This window comes from Lolium rigidum, chromosome 5 (assembly GCF_022539505.1).
Source record: "Lolium rigidum isolate FL_2022 chromosome 5, APGP_CSIRO_Lrig_0.1, whole genome shotgun sequence".
In the NCBI taxonomy this organism is placed as follows: domain Eukaryota; kingdom Viridiplantae; phylum Streptophyta; class Magnoliopsida; order Poales; family Poaceae; genus Lolium; species Lolium rigidum.
In genome coordinates this window covers 74398057-74417291 of record NC_061512.1, presented here as the reverse complement: position 1 = coordinate 74417291, position 19235 = coordinate 74398057, and the positions used below count along the sequence as shown (strand labels likewise).

The window sequence follows — 19235 nt, the reverse complement described above, 5'->3', positions numbered from 1 at the left end:
CATTCCACCGAGAGGCCCAGAGTATATCTATCCGTCATCGGGATGGACAAATCCCACTGTTGATCCATATGCCTCAACTCATACTTTCCGGATACTTAATCCCACCTTTATAACCACCCATTTACGCGAGTGGCGTTTGATGTAATCAAAGTACATTTCCGGTATAAGTGATTTACATGATCTCATGGTCGAAAGGACTAGGTAACTATGTATCGAAAGCTTATAGCAAATAACTTAATGACGTGATCTTATGCTACGCTTAATTGGGTGTGTCCATTACATCATTCATATAATGACATAACCTTGTTATTAATAACATCCAATGTTCATGATCACGAAACCATGATCATCTATTAATCAACAAGCTAGTTATACAAGAGGCTTACTAGGGACTCCTTGTTGTTCACATAACACACATGTATCAATGTTTCGGTTAATACAATTATAGCATGGTATGTAAACATTATCATAAACACAAAGATATATTATAACAACCATTTTATTATTGCCTCTTGGGCATATCTCCAACAGTCTCCCACTTGCACTAGAGTCAATAATCTAGTTTACATATGTAAAGATATAACACCTTGGCCTTCCGGTGCTTTATCATGTTTTGCTCACGGGAGAAGTTTTACTCAACGGATCTGACATGCTCAGAAACGTATGTATTTTGCAATTCATTTGCGTCTCAACGCATCACTCATTTTCTAAATGAGTCGGCTTTAAATATGTTTGGTCTTCTGGTGGAACCTTAATTCCGCGGTCTGAAATATGTCACTAATATTGTCACACACAATATAGCTTCAAAGTTCTGACACTATCGGAACTACACCAAGTTCTCAAAGAACCTCTTGACTTAACATCCTCAGTCATTGTCAAAACAATGACATACTCTGCCTTCGTTTGTAGAATCCGTCACAATATTTAGAACTCTTCTAAATCTAGCATTGTGCTACCTTTTAAACAACACTTATCCTAATTGAGATTTGAATTTCATTTTTATATGTGACCAAACAAATATCGGTGCAACACCTTACAGTGATTTGTTTGTCATTACCCCATATAAAAATATATATGTATCCTTGGTTCTTCTAAAGCACACAGGGATATTCTTACTGTTTGTCCAATGATCATCACATAAATCATTCTGGTATATGCTCCTAACTTTTTATAGCATAGGACATCTGATTTTGTACATATTATTCGTGATCTAAAATCACTCATGTGTTTTTACTCATCGAGTGTCAATTACACTCAAGTCTTGTTTAAACCTTCGCATGAAAAGAACACCTTCTTAATATTTCTATATTGAACTACTTCAATATCCATTCTATGTACTTTGACTTAAACTTATTATATGTTTTAATCTATCTTCATAGATCTTGACACTAAATATGTTTCAGTCCATATCCTTTCATTGAAGTTAATTCTCAATGAAACCTTTTTAATCAAGTATATAATTACATTATTTATAACCAACTATATGTCATCTACATAAAGTATTATAAATATGTCTCAGCGCTCCCACTTAATTTCTTGCAAATGCAAGCCTCTTCATCGTCTCTGATGAAATCAAAAAACTCTTTGATTATTTCATCTGGTGAAGATTCCAATTCCGCGATACTTACTTCATCCAATTGAAGTTTGTATACCTATCTAGTATTCCATGGACTAGCAAAACTCTTGGTTGTATCTTGTATACACCTTTAATATACTCTTCTGATAAGAAATATATTTTGCCATCCTACTAGCATATCTCATAAAAGAAATATGTAGTGATTACTAGAATAATCCACATAGACTATAAGCATTGCTACGGAAGATCTAATCTTATCGTAGTCAACTCTTTGAACTTTGTCGTAAACAACTTTTCGACAAGTCGAGCTTCTTCAAGGATATTTAATCCAAGTCCATCAATTTTATAGATCCATTTACTTTCAAAAAGTATTCATCTATCTTGGATTTCATGGCGTATAGCCATTTTAACGGAGTCAGGGCCCATCATAACTTCTTTGTTTGTAGTTGGTTTATCATTGTTCAAAATCAATCCTTTGTCCACAAATCATTTATTTGATCACAAAGTAAACCATACCTACAAGGTTCAATATGTACTTAGATCTCCATGGCTAAAACACTTTGTAGTCATGGGAGCCATAATCGTCGTGGCCGCTTCCGGAATCAATTTCCGATGCTGCGCTACTCTGATCATTATGCTCAGGTTCATAAACCTTATCAAATTCTATTGTCCTCCCACTCAAATACTTCGCTAGAAAACAATTTCTTGGAAATAAGCAAGTAACATTAACAAACACTTTTGTCTTTTACTTCATAGTGGGAAGAATTCCCAATGCAGGATAACAACAAAGACATTCATCCGATTTTGGTTGTAAACTTATTTACATATGCTATGCATACCAAAAATTTAAGAAATGACTATTAGGGTTCATACCCATGCCATAGCTCGTATGGTGTCATTTCAACGGATCATGATGATGCTCTATTCGAGTGTAAAAGCGGTAGTCACTAAAGCATAATCCACAAAAATATAATGGCATCAATATTTTATCTCATCATTGACCCAACAAGGTTTGGATACGTCTCTTGGATACTTCATCATCACTATGATACTCCAAGAAACGTGAGTTGTAGAACAATTTCATAACTCTCTTAGATGTTCGCTAAAACTCGTAATTCAAATATCTCCACCATGATCCAATCATAGATATTTGACTTTTCTATTACGATGATTTCCACTTCATGCTGAAATTTATTTGAATCCATTCAAATGTTTCAAATTTCTTCCTTATCAAATATATCCACATATATATACTCAATTCATTGGAAGTTTTCATGAAGTAGAAGAATCTCCCGCACACAACTATGCCCGATGAACCATATACATCATTATGCATGTTTCCACTAAGTTAGTTGCCCGTTCAACTCTTGGCCTATGAACGGTATTTCAGTCATTCTTCAGAAAAGATTTGCAAGCGCCAAACGATTCAAAAATCAAATGACTCCAAAAATCCATTTGCATGGAGTTCCTTCATGCGTTCCTTTCTAACATGACCTAAATGGCGGTTCCACAGATAAGTGGAATTCAAATCATTTGCCTTATGTCATTTTTAGCGTCAGTGTTATGTATATGTGTTTCACCATTAAGATTTATAATAACTTATCCATCGTACATGGAGTAATGGCATAATTTGAACAACTCATTGTTTTTATTTGACTAGAGCAAAATAACAGTTATTAAGTTCTTTATTATAAATTCTAAGGGCTAGGTAGAATACCAACGACAAACATAATAACACTTTATTATGTTCCAGATGTGCATTATTACCATATTCCTTATCAGTCACTTAGGCCATCGTATTCTTGTATTGCGTTGTACTGTATGACATCTCATACCAACCAATCTGGTACAAATACCCAAGAACTTCATTATGTGACCAAACAAGGAATACATCCATAACATGTATATCATTTATATACACCGAGCTAGACTTTCTAGTCTTTTCTTTCTTTACGCCAAAATATCTTTTGTAGTTTCTCTTTTAGCTTTCCTCATTCTCGAGAAAACACTTCACCTTCAATAACTTCTAGGTTTGTTGGTCAAATACCAATAATCTTGAGGTTCTTACTTTGAAGTTGATCATCATATGACAAGTGTTTCATATTTCACTATTAGTAACTTAGTAATATGATGAACAATTTCACTCATAATTTTATCCATAATATCATGATGACTTTCCGAGACCATGTATGTACATGCTAGGCTCGTAAAGTTTAACCTCAGTATTCGCATGTGCAAATCTGGCTTGCACCCGTTGTATGCACACGTAGAATCTATAACATCCGATCATCACGTGATGCTTCGAAACTACGAGTCTTAGCAACGGTGCATACTAAGATGACAATCACATCATGGATATGCGAATATCGTTAGTGCCCCAATAGTTGGAGGATTGGGACGCCTGGCGTCTTCAACCTTCATACATTCCCATAAAACTTATGAGTTTATTTAGTCTCACCAAATTATATTCTATCACCTTGCAACAAGGTGTTAGATATCACATATATCTTATACCTCGCTTATTTCTGAAAACAAAATTTTCAGCTCCTTACTTTTCAAACAGATTTGAACTTCAAGTTTCACGGAGACAAGATGACTTTAGGTACTAATTGAAACCATAGCTCTTTGAATCAACAATGTGAGGTTTACTAAAAATTTGCAATAGGACTTAATCATTTCTTGATTCTTTAACAATACGGTACCAGTCCGTAAAGTTTCTTGTCAGACTTAATAGTATTTCTATCTCAATTACAAGACTAGCGCATGGTAGAAAACGGATGCCAATACTACAAAATTAATTCAAAATACTACCCAGACTATATTTATGATAATTAGTTCATGTTTTAATCTAATTACTAATGAACTCCCACTTAATACAACATCCCTCATAGTTGTTAAGTGGTACACGATCCATATCCACTACACCAAAACCGATCATCACGTGAGATGATGTAGCTTCAATGGTGAACATCAACATGTTGATCATATCATCCATATGACTCGTGTTCAACCTTTCGGTTTCCGTTGTCCCGAGGCCATGTACGTACATGCTAGGCTCGTCAAGCAAACCCAAGTATTCCGCGTGTGCAACATGGCTTACACCCGTTGTATGTGAACGTTGAGTCTATCACATCCGATCATCACGAGATGCTTCGAAACGACGAACGTGCAGCGGTGGATACGAGGGGAGAACACTTTATTATCTTGATATTAATGTGAGGGATCATCTTATAATGCTACCGTCGCGTTCTAAGCAAAATAAGATGCATAAAGGATTAACATCACATGCAATTCATATGTGATATGATATGGCCCTCTAGTCTTTGCGCCTTCGATCTTCATCTCCAAAGCACGGACATGATCTCCATCATCAATGGGCATGATCTCCATCATCGTCGGCGTAGCGTTGATGTCTACGGGTGCTTCTATTCTTGTAGACAGTGTTGGGTCTCCAAGAGCAGAGGTTTGTAGAACAGCAGCAAGTTTCCCTTAAGTGGATCACCCAAGGTTTATCGAACTCAGGGAGTGGACAAAGATATCCCTCTCAAGCAACCCTGCAATCACGATACAAGAAGTCTCTTGTGTCCCCAACACACCTAATACACTTGTCAGATGTATAGCTGCACTAGTTCGGCGAAGAGATAGTGAAATACAAGTAGTATGGATGGTGGTAATATTGCAGGAAGTAAAGATGCAGTAAACGAACATGTAGCAGAACAATAAATAAACGGAGTTTGCAGTATTGGAAACAAGGCCTAGGGATCATACTTTCACTAGTGGACACTCTCAACATTGATCACATAATAAAACCACTCTACACTCTTTTGTTGGATGATGAACACCACTAACTGTGTAGGGCTACAAGAGCACCTCAATGCCGGAGTTAACAAGCTCCACAACATTCGATATTCATATTTAAATAACCTTAGAGTGCATGATAGATCATTGCAATTACACCAAGTACTAACATAGCATGCACACTGTCACCATCACACTATGAAGGAGGAATAGATCGCATCAATACTATCATAGTAATAATTAACTTCATAATCTACAAGAGATTACAATCATAAACTACGCCAAGTACTACATGATGCACACACTGTCACCGTTACACCATGGAGGAGGAATAGAGTACTTTAATAACATCACTAGAGTAACACATAGATGAATAGTGATACAAAACTCATATGAATCTCAATCATGTAAGGCAGCTCATGAGATCATTGTATTGAAGTACATAGGAGAGCGATTAACCACATAGCTACCGGTACAGCCCTTAGCCTCGATGGAGAACTACTCACTCCTCATGGGAGACAACAGTGTTGATGAAGATGGCAGTGGTGTCGATGGAGATGCCTTCCGGGGGCACTTCCCCGTCCCGGCGGCGTGCCGGAACAGAGACTCCTGTCCCCCAGATCTTGGCTTCCTGCGATGGCGGCGGCTCTGGAAGGTTTCTCGTACCGTGGCTTTTCCGTATCGAAGATTTAGGTCAGGGACCTTTAAATAGGCGAAGAGGCGGAGTCGGAAGGCTGACGGGTGATACGTCTCCGACGTATCGATAATTTCTTATGTTCTATGCCATATTATTGATGATACCTACATGTTTTATGCACACTTTATGTCATATTCGTGCATTTTCTGGAACTAACCTATTAACAAGATGCCGAAGTGCCGATTCTTGTTTTCTGCTGTTTTTGGTTTCGAAATCCTAGTAACGAAATATTCTCGGAATCGGACGAAATCAAGACCCAGGTTCCTATTTTCACCGGAAGCATCCGGAACACCCGGGAAGGACCGGAGGGGAGCACTCGGGCCCCCAGACCATAGGCCGGCGCGGCCCAGGCCCTGGCCGCGCCGCCATATGGTGTGGCCACCCCTTCGACCCTCCTGCGCCGCCTCTTCGCCTATATAAAGCCTCCGTCGCGAAAACCTTGATGCGAAAAAACCACGATACGGAAAACCTTCCAGAGCCGCCGCCATCGCGAAGCCAAGATCTGGGGGACAGGAGTCTCTGTTCCGGCACCCTGCCGGAGCGGGGAAGTGCCCCGGAAGGCTTCTCCATCGACACCGCTGCCATCTCCACCGCCATCTTCATCACCGCTGCTGCTCCCATGAGGAGGGAGTAGTTCTCCATCGAGGCTCGGGGCTGTACCGGTAGCTATGTGGTTCATCTCTCTCCTATGTGCTTCAATACAATAATCTCATGAGCTGCCTTACATGATTGAGATTCATATGATGATGCTTGTAATCTAGATGTCACTATGCTAGTCAAGAGAGTTTTACTTATGTGATCTCCGGAGACTCCTTGTCCCACGTGTGTAAAGGTGACGAGTGTGTGCACCGTGTGGGTCTCTTAGGCTATATTTCACAGAATACTTACTCACTGTTATGAATGGCGTAGTGAAGTGCTTATTTATATCTCTTTATGATTGCAATGTGTTTTGTATCACAATTTATCTATGTGCTACTCTAGTGATGTGTTATTAAAGTAGTTTTATTCCTCCTGCACGGTGTAATGGTGACAGTGTGTGCATCCGTGTTAGTACTTGGCGTATGCTATGATCATGATCTCTTGTAGATTGTGAAGTTAACTATTGCTATGATAGTATTGATATGATCTATTCCTCCTACGTGGCGTGAAGGTGACAGTGTGCATGCTATGTTAGTACTTGGTTTAGTATTTTGATCTATCTTACACTAAAGGTTACTAAAATATGAGCATTATTGTGGAGCTTGTTAACTCCGGCATTGAGGGTTCGTGTAATCCTACGCAATGTGTTCATCATCCAACAAAAGTGTAGAGTATGCATTTATCTGTTCTGTTATGTGATCAATGTTGAGAGTGTCCACTAGTGAAAGTCTAATCCCTAGGCCTTGTTCCTAAATACTTGCTATCGCTGCTTGTTTCTTGTTTCTACTGCGTTACTACTGCTGCGTTACTACTGCTGCGTTACTACTTGCTTGTTTACTTGTCCTGGGCAAAGCACTTTTCGGTGCCGTTGCCGTTGCTACTGCTTATTCATACCACCTGTATTTCACTATCTCTTCGCCGAACTAGTGCACCTATTAGGTGTGTTGGGGACACAAGAGACTTCTTGCTTTGTGGTTGCGGGGTTGCATGAGAGGGATATCTTTGACCTCTTCCTCCCCGAGATCGATAAACCTTGGGTAATCCACTTAAGGGAAACTTGCCGCTGTTCTACAAACCTCTCGCTCTTGGAGGCCCAACACTGTCTACAAGAATAGAAGCTCCCGTAGACATCAAGCACTTTTACGGCGCCGTTGCCGGGGAGGAAAGGTAAAAAGGCACTCATACTCCGGTTCCAGGTAACGATACTTTTACGGCGCCATTGTGTTTGTGCTCGAAGCTATTTCCTTTAGATCCTGCAATTGCATCTTTTTGTTTCTTGTTTACACTAGTTTGGCATAATGGACAACAATGAGCTTCTTATTCTATTTCCTGATTTAAAACATGGATTGTTTGATGCGAAAATTAAAAAACCTATGAAATCTTATTTGCATGCTTTGGTAGTAATATTAGTATGAACGCTTTGAACACCATTGTTGCTAATGATATAGAAAGTTCTAAGCTTGGGGAAGCTGGTTTTCATGATCTTTTTAGTCCCCCAAGCATTAAGGAGAAAATTTTCTTTGATGATACTTTGCCTCCTATTTATGATTATAATGATAGTGGTCTTTTGGTGCCACCTACTATGGAGAGTAAATTTTGTTGTGATTATACTATGCCTCCTACACTTGATGAGAATAATAATGATAGCTACTTTGTTGAATTTGCTCCCACTACAACTAATAAAATTGATTATGCTTATGTGGAGAGTAATAATTTTATGCATGAGACTCATGATAAGAATGCTTTATGTGATAGTTATATTGTTGAGTTTGCTCATGTTGCTATTGAAAGTTATTATGAGAGAGGAAAATATGGTTGTAGAAATTTTCATGTTAGTAAAATGCCTCTCTATGTGCTGAAATTTTTGAAGCTACACTTGTTCTATCTTCCTATGCTTGTTACTTTGCTCTTCATGAACTTGTTTATTTACAAGATTCCTATGCATAGGAAGCATGTTAGACTTAAATGTGTTTTGAATTTGCCTCTTGATGCTCTCTTTTGCTTCCAATACTATTTCTTGCGAGTGCATCATTAAAACTGCTGAGCCCATCTTAATGGCTATAAAGAAAAGAACTTCTTGGGAGATAACCCATGTGTTATTTTGCTACAGTACTTTGTTTTATATTTGTGTCTTGGAAGTTGTTTACTACTGTAGCAACCTCTTCTTATCTTAGTTTTGTGTTTTGTTGTGCCAAGTAAAGTCTTTGATAGTAAAGTAAGTACTACATTTGGATTACTGCGCAGAAACAGATTTCTTTTCTGTCACGAATCTGGGTCTACCTCCCTGTAGGTAGCTCAGAAAATTAAGCCAATTTACGTGCATGATCCTCAGATATGTACGCAACTTTCATTCAATTTGGGCATTTTCATTTGAGCAAGTCTGGTGCCCTTTTAAAATTCGTCTTTACGGACTGTTCTGTTTTGACAGATTCTGCCTTTTATTTCGCATTGCTTCTTTTTGCTATGTGGGATGGATTTCTTTGTTCCATTGACTTCCAGTAGCTTTGGGCAATGTCCAGAAGTGTTAAGAATGATTGTGTCACCTCTGAACATGTGAGTTTTTGATTATGCACTAACCCTCTAATGAGTTTGTTTTGAGTTTGGTGTGGAGGAAGTTTTCAAGGGTCAAGAGAGGAGGATGATATACTATGATCAAGAAGAGTGAAAGCTCTAACTTTGGGGATGCCCCGGTGGTTCACCCCTGCATATTCTAAGAAGACTCAAGCGTCTAAGCTTGGGGATGCCCAAGGCATCCCCTTCTTCATCGACAACATTATCAGGTTCCTCCCCTGAAACTATATTTTTATTCCGTCACATCTTATGCACTTTGCTTGGAGCGTCGGTTTGTTTTTGTTTTTTTTTTGTTTGAATAAAATGGATCCTAGAATTCACTTTGTGGGAGAGAGACACGCTCCGCTGTAGCATATGGACAAGTATGTCCTTAGGCTCTACTCATAGTATTCATGGCGAAGTTTCTTCTTCGTTAAATTGTTATATGGTTGGAATTGGAAAATACTACATGTAGTAATTCTAAAATGTCTTGGATAATTTGATACTTGGCAATTGTTGTGCTCATGTTTAAGCTCTTGCATCATATACTTTGCACCCATTAATGAAGAAATACTTAGAGCTTGCTAATTTGGTTTGCATAAGTTTCTCTAGAGTCTAGATAACATCTAGTATTGAGTTTTGAACAACAAGGAAGACGGTATGGAGTCTTATAATGTTTACAATATGTATTTTATGTGAGTTTTGCTGTACCGTTCATCCTTGTGTTTGTTTCAAATAACCTTGCTAGCCTAAACCTTGTATCGAGAGGGAATACTTCTCATGCATCCAAAATACTTGAGCCAACCACTATGCCATTTGTGTCCACCATACCTACCTACTACATGGTATTTATCCGCCATTCCAAAGTAAATTGCTTGAGTGCTACCTTTAAAATTCCATCATTCACCTTTGCAATATATAGCTCATGGGACAAATAGCTTAAAAACTATTGTGGTATTGAATATGTACTTATGCACTTTATCTCTTATTAAGTTGCTTGTTGTGCGATAACCATGTTTCTGGGGACGCCATCAATTACTCTTTGTTGAATATCATGTGAGTTGCTATGCATGTCCATCTTGTCTGAAGTAAGAGAGATCTACAACCTTAATGGTTGGAGCATGCATATTGTTAGAGAAGAACATTGGGCCGCTAACTAAAGCCATGAATCATGGTGGAAGTTTCAGTTTTGGACATATATCCTCAATCTCATATGAGAATAATAATTGTTGCCACATTCTTATGCATTAAAGAGGAGTCCATTATCTCGTTGTCCATGTTGTCCCGGTATGGATGTCTAAGTTGAGAATAATCAAAAGCGAGAAATCCAAAATGCGAGCTTTCTCCTTAGACCTTTGTACGAGGCGGCATGGAGGTACCCCATTGTGACACTTGGTTAAAACATGTGCATTGCAAAGATCCGGTAGTCCAAGCTAATTAGGACAAGGTGCGGGCACTATTAGTATACTATGCATGAGGCTTGCAACTTGTAAGATATAATTTACATAACTCATATGCTTTATTACTACCGTTGACAAAATTGTTTCATGTTTTCAAAATAAAAGCTCTAGCACAAATATAGCAATCGATGCTTTCCTCTTTGAAGGACCATTCTTTTTACTTTTATGTTGAGTCAGTTCACCTATCTCTCTCCACCTCAAGAAGCAAACACTTGTGTGAACTGTGCATTGATTCCTACATACTTGCATATTGTACTTGTTATATTACTCTATGTTGACAATTATCCATGAGATATACATGTTACAAGTTGAAAGCAACCGCTGAAACTTAATCTTCCTTTGTGTTGCTTCAATGCCTTTACTTTGATTTATTGCTTTATGAGTTAACTCTTATGCAAGACTTACTGATGCTTGTCTTGAAGTACTATTCATGAAAAGTCTTTGCTTTATGATTCACTTGTTTACTCATGTCATTACCATTGTTTTGATCGCTGCATCCACTACATATGTTTACAAATAGTATGATCAAGTTTATGATGGCATGTCACTTCGAAATTATCTTTGTTATCGTTTTACCTGCTCGGGACGAGCGAGAACTAAGCTTGGGGATGCTTGATACGTCTCCGACGTATCGATAATTTCTTATGTTCTATGCCATATTATTGATGATACCTACATGTTTTATGCACACTTTATGTCATATTCGTGCATTTTCACGGAACTAACCTATTAACAAGATGCCGAAGTGCCGATTCTTGTTTTCTGCTGTTTTTGGTTTCAGAAATCCTAGTAACGAAATATTCTCGGAATCGGACGAAATCAAGACCCAGGTTCCTATTTTCACCGGAAGCATCCGGAACACCCGGGAAGGACCAGAGGGGGGGCACTGGGCCCCCAGACCATAGGCCGGCGCGGCCCAGGCCCTGGCCGCGCCGCCATATGGTGTGGCCACCCCTTCGACCCTCCTGCGCCGCCTCTTCGCCTATATAAAGCCTTCGTCGCGAAAACCCTGATGCGAAAAAACCACGATACGGAAAACCTTCCGGAGCCGCCGCCATCGCGAAGCCAAGATCCGGGGGACAGGAGTCTCTGTTCCGGCACCCTGCCGGAGCGGGGAAGTGCCCCGGAAGGCTTCTCCATCGACACCGCTGCCATCTCCACCGCCATCTTCATCACCGCTGCTGCTCCCATGAGGAGGGAGTAGTTCTCCATCGAGGCTCGGGGCTGTACCGGTAGCTATGTGGTTCATCTCTCTCCTATGTGCTTCAATACAATAATCTCATGAGCTGCCTTACATGATTGAGATTCATATGATGATGCTTGTAATCTAGATGTCACTATGCTAGTCAAGAGAGTTTTACTTATGTGATCTCCGGAGACTCCTTGTCCCACGTGTGTAAAGGTGACAGTGTGTGCACCGTGTGGGTCTCTTAGGCTATATTTCACAGAATACTTACTCACTGTTATGAATGGCGTAGTGAAGTGCTTATTTATATCTCTTTATGATTGCAATGTGTTTTGTATCACAATTTATCTATGTGCTACTCTAGTGATGTGTTATTAAAGTAGTTTTATTCCTCCTGCACGGTGTAATGGTGACAGTGTGTGCATCCGTGTTAGTACTTGGCGTATGCTATGATCATGATCTCTTGTAGATTGTGAAGTTAACTATTGCTATGATAGTATTGATATGATCTATTCCTCCTACGTGGCGTGAAGGTGACAGTGTGCATCCTATGTTAGTACTTGGTTTAGCCTTTTGATCTATCTTACACTAAAGGTTACTAAAATATGAGCATTATTGTGGAGCTTGTTAACTCCGGCATTGAGGGTTCGTGTAATCCTACGCAATGTGTTCATCATCCAACAAAAGTGTAGAGTATGCATTTATCTGTTCTGTTATGTGATCAATGTTGAGAGTGTCCACTAGTGAAAGTCTAATCCCTAGGCCTTGTTCCTAAATACTGCTATCGCTGCTTGTTTACTGTTTTACTGCGTTACTACTGCTGCGTTACTACTGCTGCGTTACTACTGCTTGTTTACTGTCCTGGGCAAAGCACTTTTCTGGTGCCGTTGCCGTTGCTACTGCTTATTCATACCACCTGTATTTCACTATCTCTTCGCCGAACTAGTGCACCTATTAGGTGTGTTGGGGACACAAGAGACTTCTTGCTTTGTGGTTGCAGGGTTGCATGAGAGGGATATCTTTGACCTCTTCCTCCCTGAGATCGATAAACCTTGGGTAATCCACTTAAGGGAAACTTGCTGCTGTTCTACAAACCTCTGCTCTTGGAGGCCCAACACTGTCTACAAGAATAGAAGCTCCCGTAGACATCAACCGGGCCACCACACCGTAGGGCGGCGCGCCTGGCTCCTTGGCCGCGCCGCTCACATGTGTGGGCCCCCCAGGGCTCCCCTCTGGTGGCTCTCGGGTGTTCTGGAAGCTTCGTGGAATTCTAAGATGCTGGACGTTGATTTCGTCCGATTCCGAGAATATTTCCTTACTAGGATTTCGAAACCAAAAACAGCGAAAACAACAGAATCGGCCCTTCGGCATCTCGTCAATATGTTAGTTCCGGAAAACAAATAAATATGACATATAATGTGTATAAAACATGTGAGTATCATCAATAAAGTAGCATGGAACATAAGAAATTATAGATATGTTTGAGACGTATCAAGCGTCAAGGTCCATGGCGTCGTCTTCATGGTTGTTCACCTCATGTAGCAACTATTACAACTACTTTGAAATACTACTCAACGTGAATTTTAAAGACAACCATAAGGCTCCTGCCGGTTGCCACAATACAATAATGATCATCTCATACATATTCATCATCACATCATGGCCATATCACATCACCAAACCCCTGCAAAAACAAGTTAGACGTCTCTAATTTGGTTTGCATATTTTACGTGGTTTAGGGTTTTCGAGTGAGATCTAATCTACCTACGAACATGAACCACAATGGTGATACTAGTGTTGTCAATAGAAGAGTAAATTGAATCTTCACTGTAGTAGGAGAGACGAGACACCCGCAAAACCACTTATGCAATACAAGTTGCATGTCGAGCGTGGAGCAAATCTCATGAACGCGGTCATGTAAAGTTAGCCCGAGCCGCTTCATCCCACTATGCCACAAAGATGCAAAGTACTCAAACTAAAGACAACATAAGCATCAACGCACACAAAACAATTGTGTTCTACTCGTGCAACCATCTATGCATAGACACGGCTCTGATACCACTGATGGGATTCGTAGCATAGAAAACAAAAATTTTCCTACCGCGAGAACGCAATCCAAGCCAAGATGCAATCTAGAAGATGGGAGCAACGAGGGGATGAACGAGACTAACCCTTGAAGATTTCCAAAGCCTACGAGAGGAGGCTCTCGTTGCTGCGGTAGACGATCACTTGCCGCTTTCAAAAGCGCGTAGAAGATCTTGACGGTGCCACAATCGGGCAGCACCTCCGTACTCGGTCACACGTTCGGTGTTGAAGACGACGTCCTTCTCCCCGTTCCAGCGGGCAGCGGAAGTAGTAGATCCTCCTTGGAATCCCGACAGCACGACGGCGTGGTGGCGGTGTCGATGGAGATCTCCGGCGGAGCTTCGCTAAGCATATGCGGGAGAGGTGGTGGAGGAGAGGTAGCTAGGGTTTGGGGAGAGGGGGCTTGGGCGCGGGCCCTCAAAGGGGTGCGGCCAAGGTTGAGCCAAGAGTGGCCGGCCAGCCCCTCCTCTCCTCTCTTTATATAGGTGGAAGCCCCAAGGATCAAGTCAAAAGTCCCCGAATAAGACCCCAACATAAACCTTCCATATGACCAAACCTAGGGGGAGTGGGACTCCCCCCTTTCCTTTGGTGGGGTGGCCGGCCACCATGGGGAGGAGTCCACTTGGGACTCCTCCTCCCTTAGGCTGGCCGGCCAAGGTGGGTGGAGTCCCTCTGGGACTCCACCTTCCATGCTGATTTCTTCCGAACTCTTCTAGAACCTTCTAGAACCTTCCAGAAAAAATACCGGATCATTTTCAAACCTAGAAAATGACTTCCTATATATGAATCTTATTCTCCGGACCATTCCGGACCTCCTCATGATGTCCTGGATCCCATCCGAGACTCCGAACAAAACTTCGAACTCCATTCCATATTTCCATATCTACTTAAACGGCATCAAACCTTAAGTGTATCACCCTACGGTTCGCGAACTATGTAGACATGGTTGAGACTTCTCTCCGACCAATAACCAATAGCGGGATCTGGAGATCCATAATGGCTCCCACATATTCAATGATGACTTTAGTGATCGACTGAACCATTTACATACGATACCGATTCCCTTTGTCACGCGATATTTTACTTGTCCGAGGTTTGATCATCGGTATCTCTATACCTCGTTCAACCTCGTCTCATGACAAGTACTCTTTACTCGTACCATGGTATGTGGTCTCTTATGAACCATTCATATGCTTGCAAGCTATTAGACGACATTCCACCGAGAGGGCCCGAGTATATCTATCCGTCATCGGGATGGACAAATCCCACTGTTGATCCATATGCCTCAACTCATACTTTCCGGATACTTAATCCCACCTTTATAACCACCAATTTACGCAGTGGCGTTTGATGTAATCAAAGTACCGTTCCGGTATAAGTGATTTACATGATCTCATGGTTGAAAGGACTAGGTAACTATGTATCGAAAGCTTATAGCAAATAACTTAATGACGTGATCTTATGCTACGCTTAATTGGATGTGTTCATTACATCATTCATATATTGACATAACCTTGTTATTAATAACATCCAATGTTCATGATCACGAAACCATGATCATCTATTAATCAACAAGCTAGTTATACAAGAGGCTTACTAGGGACTCCTTGTTGTTCACATAACACACATGTATCAATGTTTCGGTTAATACAATTATAGCATGGTATGTAAACATTATCATAAACACAAAGATATATTATAACAACCATTTTATTATTGCCTATTGGGCATATCTCCAACACGGCGGTGCCCTGAGCCTTTTCGGGTCCGCCTGTCATTCACACCGAACAATAACTCTTTTTGATTAATATTTTATGGCCAAAATGACCATCTTTATTCAGAGAGTTAAAGGATTACACGAATTAAATTACGATGACCATATCTACTCGTGTCTTGCCTCCTACCACGACTAGGGTTACTCGCAGTCGCACCGTCTACTGGCCGTAGGAATGCTCTGGCAGGCCCGCGCCGTCAGCAGCCGTAAGGGCCCAACGCCACTATAGCTCAGCCGCGAGCGTAAACCTTTGCTACACCTCCGCCTCCTCCCCAACCCCCTCGACGTAGGAGCTGTATAGCTCGTCCTGCCGGGTGTAGGTGGGTAGTCTCCTCTGCCTCGTACGCCGCCCTCGCCGGTCGCCCCTATGTCAGGGGAGTCTGGGTCACTCGTGTCTTCCGGGAAACGGGCATGTGCCATAGCGGCCAGGCAGCTCCAGGTGCGGTTGTTTTCGACTATGGGTGCTAGGGTTTCTATAGAGAGCTCGAGTTTGCGTTTTGGTGGCCCTCATCGGCGGCGAAAAGACCAGGCGCGCGCCAACTTTCTCTCTCGCGCGAATCGGCGGTCGTGCGCAGGAATCGGTAACGGCCGGTGGTATGAATCAAGGGGACCCTAATCGCCATTAATACTAGATGATGGAGAATAAAAAAAATAATACCTCTAGCCGCCGAGGCTGGTCGGACGCAAACAGACACACAGATACATTTAGTCGATTTTGATATCGAGGGCTCAATCCAAACAAAACTAAATGGATACTTTTTAGATTCATTAAGCAAGCCGAGTTATTTCAGGAGGCCATCCGTCCTCTTCACGAGGCTGTTGGCTCCTTGCACGGTTGGATGCTAGCTATTGGGGGCTTTCTCGAGTGAGCGGAACCAACGTTGGGTAGGCTCTCCCGGACGCCTGCCGATCCTCTGGTTCTGCCAGATGATGGCAAAGTGGACGCGAGCGGAGCGGGCCTTCATCGCTGCTTCTCTCCTCGGGCTAGGGTGAGCTCGGTGATCACGACTCCGGTCATACATATCATGCCTGAGCTTGTGGAGTTGTGTGGTGGTGTGCTTACGCCTCCTTCCGTCAAGGAAGTGAGACCCGACTCGCACGAGTCCTTGGATGTGTATTCTCCGCCATGTCAGGCGCTTGGCTTCGAGAAGTGTGGTGTTGACGGTACGGTCTATCTCTCGCTTGAGTTCGGAAGGCAATTGGTACCTGAAGTTGTCGTCGTTAGAGAGGTTTGCGATTTTCTCGGCACCTTGGTTATGATCCTCAATTGGTTGATGGGTGCCTCCAATATCGTGGCCTGTCTTTCTCGGCGCAGCGTTGGTGTCCCATGTTCGAGTGTTTGTTAGTGTTGCTTTGTGGTTGTCCTTGGTGTGTTGGTTGTGTGGGTTTGACCCAAGTGATGTAGGCTTTCGCCTGATTTTCTCCTAAAACCGACCACCCTTTTATTTATTAATTAATGACAAAGCTTTTGAGTCTCTTTCAATTTGTTTTTTACGTCGAGTCGAGCCGCTGGAGTCTGGAGATGCCCGAACACTCCCAAGTCTCCAACACGCTGTGCCGCCGGTCCGCGCCCGCTACCGCAAGCAATGACATCAACGAATCAGTCGGTTGCTACCGCAAGGCATGACATCAATGCGCGACGGCGCACGTATCCTAGTGGTAGTACTCCACTGCTAGCTAGACGGCCGCCTCGCGCCAAACAAAGCCTCTTCTCACTGTACATATCATGCACTTGCTTCCACCAGGTACCAGGCACCAGACACCAAGCTGATAGGTTGAACAGTTGAAGACGCGAACGACTTCCAGCCAGCGTGCATCCATGGCGCCGCAGCACTTCATCATCGTTTCGTTCCCGTGGCAGGGCCACATCAACCCGGCGCGCGCCCTCGCAGAGCGTCTCGTGCGGGCCATGCCGGGCGCTCATGTCACGTTGTCTGCCGCCGTTTCCGCGCACCGGCTCATGTTTCCCTCGCTGGAGTCTCCCGACGAGGAGGTCCACGACGGCGCCATCTACTACATCCCCTACTCCGACGGCTACGACCGCGGCTTCCACCTCTTCGCTGGTGACGAAGACGACGCGCGTAGGTACAGTGAGGCTTTCGGCCGCGTCGGCCGCGAGACCTTCTCGGCGGTGCTGGACCGCCTCGCGGCGCGGGGCCGGCCCGTGACTTGCGTCGTGTACGCCATGCTCATGTGGTGGGCCGCCGAGGTCGCCCGGGAGCGCGGCCTGCCACGCGCGCTCTACTGGAACCAGCCGGCCACCATGCTGGCCGTGTACTACCACTACTTGCACGGGTACGAGAGAATCGTGACGGAGCACGCCGCCGAGCCGGGGTTCACCTTGTCCATGCCAGGCCTCCCAACGATGGCCATCCGCGAACTCCCGAGCTTCTTCACCAACCTCACGGACGGAAGGCTCGTCGCGGCGTTCGGCAACCTCCGCAGGACGTTCGAGCAGCTGGACCTAGACGTCGACATCAGCACCGGACGAAGGAAACCCATGGTGCTCGTTAACACGGTCGAGGCACTGGAGCTCGGCGCCCTCGCGTCCGTCCCTGAACTGGACATGTTGCCCATCGGGCCGGCCGTCCTATCGCTCTTCGCTGACGGCATGAGGAATGGCAGAAACGCCGTTGTAGGAGATCTCTTCGAGCACGACGAAAAGGGTTACATGGAGTGGCTGGACACGAAGCCGGCGCGGTCAGTGGTGTACGTGTCGTTCGGGAGCATGTCGGCGGCGAGCAAGCGGCAGAAGGAGGAGATGCAGCGTGGCCTCGCCGCAAGCGGTCGGTCTTACCTTTGGGTGGTGCGCAAGGACGACAATGACAATAACGACGGCCGCAACGAGGAGCGGAGCATGGTGGTGGAGTGGTGCGACCAGGTGCGGGTATTGTCGCACCCGGCAGTTGGGTGCTTTGTAACGCACTGCGGGTGGAACTCAACGCTGGAGAGCATGGCGTGCGGCGTGCCGGTGGTGGCTGTACCGCAGTGGTCCGATCAGGACACCAACGCGCGCCTCATCATCGAGTGGGGCATTGGTGTGCGTGCCGCAATCGATGCTGACAGGTTTCTGGACGCCGAGGAGCTCACGAGGTGCGTGGAAATGGTCATGGGTGATACAGAGGAGGGTGCCGCCCTACGGAGCAGCTCGATAAAATGGAAAGCGGAAGTGCAGGAGGCTATCACGGACGGCGGCTCGTCGGAGCTTAATCTGATGACTTTCCAGGAGCATTTTGCAAATGATGCTTAGAAGTTAGAAGACGCGCCTTGCTCCTTCGTTGTCTCTTCGAATTGAACCTTTTCTCATGTCTTCTATTTTTAATTACGGCTGTGATGCGTTGAAGAATACTCCGTGAGAAAATTACCGATAAGAAAATACAAATAACCTTTGTTGGAAGCAAAGATAACTCAATGAGCACATTAGTCCGCATGTCTTTCATCAGCCAGGCAACCACTATTGATTGTTTGTT

General features: G+C 43.4%; 1 protein-coding gene across 1 annotated transcript; it reads left to right on the top strand.

Moving 5' to 3' along the window:
* The first annotated feature begins 17584 nt into the window (after positions 1-17584).
* LOC124651574 (cyanidin 3-O-rutinoside 5-O-glucosyltransferase-like) lies at positions 17585-19015 on the top strand. The gene has a single exon (XM_047190633.1). The coding sequence runs from the start codon at positions 17585-17587 to the stop codon at positions 19013-19015; it is 1431 nt and encodes a 476-aa protein (XP_047046589.1).
* Positions 19016-19235: the final 220 nt, after the last annotated feature.

Coding starts and splice junctions, on each gene's coding strand:
- LOC124651574 (XM_047190633.1), top strand. CDS start 17,585: ATGGCGCCGCAGCACTTCATCATCGTTTCGTTCCCGTGGCAGGGCCAC.